Source organism: Cariama cristata, unplaced genomic scaffold (genome assembly GCF_000690535.1).
Source record: "Cariama cristata isolate BGI_N322 unplaced genomic scaffold, ASM69053v1 Scaffold43889, whole genome shotgun sequence".
In the NCBI taxonomy this organism is placed as follows: Eukaryota; Metazoa; Chordata; class Aves; order Cariamiformes; family Cariamidae; genus Cariama; species Cariama cristata.
Genome location: NW_009634894.1, coordinates 329 through 5,398, shown reverse-complemented (window position 1 = coordinate 5,398; position 5,070 = coordinate 329). Strand labels below are relative to the sequence as shown.

At 46.6% G+C, this 5,070-nt stretch overlaps 1 protein-coding gene across 2 annotated transcripts; it reads left to right on the top strand.

The window, feature by feature from the left end:
• The first annotated feature begins 258 nt into the window (after positions 1-258).
• On the top strand, positions 259-4,869 carry LOC104156430 (protein-L-isoaspartate(D-aspartate) O-methyltransferase-like). Of its 2 annotated transcripts, XM_009707290.1 has the most exons (8): positions 259-391; positions 1,313-1,417; positions 1,957-1,988; positions 2,482-2,586; positions 3,182-3,302; positions 3,932-4,017; positions 4,257-4,426; positions 4,769-4,869. In XM_009707290.1, the coding sequence occupies exons 1-8, from the start codon at positions 277-279 to the stop codon at positions 4,779-4,781; spliced, it is 747 nt and encodes a 248-aa protein (XP_009705592.1). In that variant the 5' UTR covers positions 259-276; the 3' UTR covers positions 4,782-4,869. The 2 variants fall into 2 exon arrangements, with proteins under 2 accessions (XP_009705592.1, XP_009705593.1); XM_009707291.1 differs by lacking the exon at positions 4,769-4,869 and having other exon boundaries at positions 4,257-4,565.
• The last annotated feature ends 201 nt before the right edge of the window (positions 4,870-5,070 follow it).

Sequence of the window (5,070 nt, the reverse complement as noted above, 5' to 3'; positions counted from 1 at the left end):
GTGAAGGAGCCGCTTTAGGTACGGTTTGTCGCGTTAAACGTGAAGAACGGGGGCTGGCCGGGAATTACTCCTTGGAGCTCTTCTGTAATCAAGGTAGCGGTGTCGATTCTGTGGGGCTGACCGTCCGCCCTACGTGATGTGCAAGGTCTGCCGTATTTTGAACAGCATAGTAAGTGCAGGATGGTGTCACCGTGAGGAAAGATTACGTTTTGGGGTGCCCGTCAAACAGCTGGTTTTGAATTCCCTCTCTCAGCAGGCCGCTGTCGTCTCCGTGGGATGAGCTGTCCGCTGCCCGGCACCGTGCTTACACTCATGGGACTGCTCTTCGCCAGAACCATGGCCTGGACTTCAAGCGGAAAGACGCACCCTGAGCTGGTGAACAACCTCTACAGTGAGTACCGCACAGGCTCCTGTGCAGAGCACGACCTAAAGCTGCCAATAGGGTCTGTTGGCGCTTCGGCGTAAGGATATTTAGTGTTATACGGTGATCCCTTGTGATGCTGTTCCTTCTGAAATGCTGGAGTTAATATTGCCTGAATTTCAGTGGTTGTCCCAGACTGAACTTGTTCTGTTTATAATTGGAAACAAGACATTACGCCAGCAGTGGCAGGAAAGACTATCCACGGCCTTCCTTCCACCCCTCTGGAGTGGTAAATGCATGACACCTTTGAAAGTGCTGCAGCACGTGACGTCGCTCTGAGCCTGTAGATGCTGAGCTGCTTGGCAGCCTGTGCTCTGCCTCCAGCGAGGTGCCCGGGACTGGAGTAGTGCTTGGTGCTGCCGCCTCGCTCCACACAGTGGGCTGGAACGCACTTAAAAATAGCTTTGAATTTGCCCTACTGCTAAAGCTGATTTCCAATCGCCCCCCCCCTAAGAGTTCCCTCAGAGATCAGGTGTGAAGAGATATGGCATGTTTCTGCAGTCGTCGCTATGAATTTTAGTTTACTCACCGTGCCAGCGCTCCTGAAACCTGAACCGGAGTCTCCGCTTTCAGGAGTGAAAGTGTGACTCTGTTTATCTTCCATTACGTTTGGTAGTCCCAGAAACGCTGTGGGTGGAAGTCACCATCCTCTTGAGAGACACCAACTGATGGTGGGGACCATAATATGATTTCACGTGGTGTAGCAGAAACTGAAAAGGCTGTAGTTGCGTCTGTGGTTTTGTTTTCAGTCCCTTCTCAGATCACTCATTAAGGTTGAATTCTACCACTTCCACTGACTCCCTGAACTGTACTCCTCCCCTTCCAAATCTCTTCTTGCTACGGTACTGAGGATTTAAGTCCTTTCTGTCTCTGTTTTCCTCCTTCTCCCAGAAAAAGGGATAATTAAATCCCAGCGAGTCTTTGATGTGCTCTTGGCTACTGACAGAGGTCACTACATCAAATATTTCCCATACATGGATTCTCCTCAATCTATCGGTGAGTAACTTAAGGCAAAGCATCACCGCTTTTACAGTGTGGACACTGACTTTGCTCGTCATGCGGACTGGGGAGCATGAGGTGGCTCGGCACACTCGAGTTCTCTGTGCGAGGTGCTCTCTCCCGGGAACAGTGGCTGAGTTTTACGATAGGTCAAGCAGAGCAAAGCCCATCTGTATTTCAACGGTGGGATCCTGAGGAAAGAACAAGATGGCTTTTCCGTGTTCAAAATGTTCGTTGATTGCTCCGAGTCTTGCTTAGGGGGTGGAAGCGAGTGCAGGCTGCGAGAGCCGCAGGGTGTTCTGATGAACGAGCCTGGGGCTGGAGCACTTGGCAACCGCAGCAGGGTGCAGCCATCTTGCACTCATTAGTAATCCCGCAGGAGGAGATTTTAAGTCAGTTTAGGGCTTTAGCGCGGCAAAAGAAAAAAGTGTTTTCATATTTTCAGGGAAAGTGGGGGAGAATAAAGAACTATTCACACTGGTAATTTTAATCGTCGCTTCTTTATTACGTAACTTTTGTCACTGATTTGCTTTTAGGATACAAGGCTACAATCAGTGCACCGCATATGGTAAGATGAAACTTTTCACTTTTAATGGAAATGGAGGAAATTGTTTATTTGCCATTTTTTTATTTTATTTTTTTTTCTTAAATAGTAAAGTAGAAAGGTGAAACAGATCCCACGACATGATTATCATGCTTGTTTCTCTAGGTGCTGTATACGCAAAGCTTTTTTCTTTTTAAGAAGAGTTTGCCCTATACTTCTTAAGTTGCTTTAAAAGTATGCTTACATAGGAATTCTGTGCAACTGAGGCTAACTATTAATGTTGTCCATTTTTCACAAGACCTTTTTTCCCTGCTGCTTCTGATCTTATTACTGAACCTCGTCCTAAATGCTGTCCTGCAAAAAGACCTTCCAGATCGAACACTTGAATTTCACTGTCAGACAAAATGCCAGGTGTCCTGCGTTTAAATCAGAGCAGATAATGCTTAGAACAAGTTGGTTTAGGAGAGGAAACTAAAATGGGATGTTTCACACCTTCTCGTACTTGTTGTCCGCACAGCATGCCCATGCACTGGAATTGCTCAAGGATCGGCTTGTGGAAGGTGCAAAAGCGCTGGATGTTGGATCTGGCAGTGGATATCTTACAGCTTGCTTTGCCAGGATGGTGAGCTCACAGGACTCCATTTCTAGCTAGTCGGGCTCATCAGGATGGGCAGCTGGCCGTAGCTGGCATGTACTTTTTGTGGGGAGAGGAGGAGGTGGGAAGAAGGGGTAAACGTTCACCCAGTTCAGAGTAAGAGGAGTGTCTTAATCTGCTGTGCAAGTCCCTTGTAGGTTCTTTTTAGTTTGCTTCTTAAGTAGTCACAGACTGTTTTTTTTTTTTGTCTTCTAAACTCCTGGAATTATTTTCTGTGAAGTGCTAGAAAGCTGGTCGAGTTACTCTTCTCGGGAGGTTGGTTAGTCGAGAACTAGCCCTGCCACAGAAGCTGCTAATTGTACCAAATAATTATTTCTTTGGAAATGAAGGGTTGCTAGGAATCCCTGTAGGCAGTGTCTGTGTATCCCTCAAGTAGCTAATATACCTGGGACTACTCAGCCTTCAAACCAAGGGGGCAGAGTATTTGCACCTCCCCTTCAGAAACTCTGCTCTTAAGTTTCTTCCTGGAAATTCTCCAGTCTCCACAGTAACTTACCCTGTAAAATACATCTCTCTACCATATAGGAGGTATTAGGTGTTTGTCTGCTGTTTTCCTTTTCAGATGGGCCCGACAGGGAAAGCTGTGGGTGTAGAGCACATTAAAGAGCTGGTACATGAATCCATGAGAAATGTCCAAGAAGATGATCCAACTTTGCTCAGCTCCGGCCGTGTAAAGCTTGTGGGTGAGCTCCCTGGGATCCTGATGCTTGTTCTCTCCTGTGAATGCATTAGCTCTGGCTGCCTGCAGAGCTCTGCTTCTTGAAGCAGTTGTTCCAGTTTGTGTTAATGTTTGCCATGGTGTTGCCAGAAACCACTGGCTACACTGACCTGAGCGCTGTAGTGTAAACGAGTAGTATTTAATGTTACAGGCAGTCTTATCGTCTGCCTTACTTCCAAGTGTGTTGTGACTACCTTAATGCACTAAGAGACACTCTTCAGAGGACGAGTGGTTGTACCACATCGGGGTTTAGTTTCTTTGAATGGGTCTGCATGCACTGTTGGGTTTTTCTTGGGGGGGTGGGAGGGAGGATAACTTGAGTCAGCTCTTCCTGTGTCTGGAATCTTGAGGCTGCATAAAGCCACTGTGTTACTGAAAGGCCCTCCTGGCTTTGACCGTTCTTTCTTTTAGCATGGCTCAGTGCCAGAAATCTTCCCCTTTTGAATTTTGCTGGTTTACTTTTTAAAATTCCTATCACAATCTTGTTACAAAGTTTTCATCATCTAGATTTCAATTGAAAGGATATAGGAAGAATTATTTTTGCCTGGAGTTATCAGAACAAAAGTCTTCTCTGCATGCTTTTTCCTCCTGTAGTTGGAGATGGCAGGCAGGGATACCCCGAAGAGGCTCCTTATGATGCCATTCATGTTGGAGCGGCAGCAGCAACTGTACCAAAGGAGGTAAGAGTGGTCATGCTGGCTGTCTGTTGCTGTGGGCTGCCTGCATCAGCAGCTGTGAAAAAACACTAATAATTGGGAAACCACTGGAAGCTTCTTTTTCTGTCTGTTTTGTATGGAGCTGGCAAGCTTGTGCTTTTCAAGGTGTCATGACCTTCACAGCATGGCTTATTTCTGCTGTCTCTTTTGTTGATGTTTTTTTTTTTTTTGGCTCTGCTGATTCTCATTTCTCTGCTTACCAGTTGCTGAATGAATTGAAGCCAGGAGGTCGGTTAATATTGCCCGTTGGTCCCGAAGGTGCAAACCAAGTTCTGATGCAGTATGACAAAACCAGCGATGGGCAGATTATTGAAACACAACTGATGGGTGTGATCTACGTTCCTCTGACAGATAAGGAAAAGCAGTGGCCTCGGTAAAAATTTGCTCTGCCTTCAGGAATGCTTCTTCCTCGCAGCTATCCCTGTGAGCTTGCTCTCATTGACTGCTGGCTTTCTGGCTTTACTGACAGAGTCCTGGATTCTAGCAGATGCTGGTTGGAGGGGAAAAAAGAAAAAAAAAAAAAGAGAAAGAGGCTTGGCTGTGGTAAGGCACAGCAGGAGAGCAGGATGTTAGATAGGGCTTGCAGACTGAGGACTTGAGCTTTTCTATTTTCTTTTTTTGGAGTCTGTGCACTTTCAGAAACGCCATAGCCATGTTGATTCTGCTGCTGAACTGAAGGCCACGAGTAGTAACTGTTGGTTTTTCTTTGCCTCAGGGATGAATTCTGACAGATGGATGGATATCTCTAAAGTGACCTCAGAAAGCTCATGAATGGGACTTATGACTGTAGATGGTCTGTATGGTTTTGCTTTTTGAACAGAAGTTTTATCAGTGGCCATGGTTGCAAGGGCAGGTTCTGCTTTAGCAGAGCTCGTTAGGGAGGGATGGGGAAGAGGGTGTCTCTCCAGCAGCAGGAGCAGGGGGAGGCTCTCGGAGGCCGTGTCTGCTTCCGGACAGCGAGTGGATCCAGGTAACTCCAGCTGTCCTCTCTGATAACATCTGTTCACAGAGAATTCC

Bases quoted from the DNA above. Each gene is read 5' to 3' on its own strand.
- LOC104156430 (XM_009707290.1), top strand. From the start codon at position 277: ATGAGCTGTCCGCTGCCCGGCACCGTGCTTACACTCATGGGACTGCTC. The intron at 392-1,312 runs GTGAGTACCGCA...TCCTTCTCCCAG, and splicing joins GCTGGTGAACAACCTCTACA to AAAAAGGGATAATTAAATCC. The intron at 3,303-3,931 runs GTGAGCTCCCTG...TTCCTCCTGTAG, and splicing joins CGGCCGTGTAAAGCTTGTGG to TTGGAGATGGCAGGCAGGGA.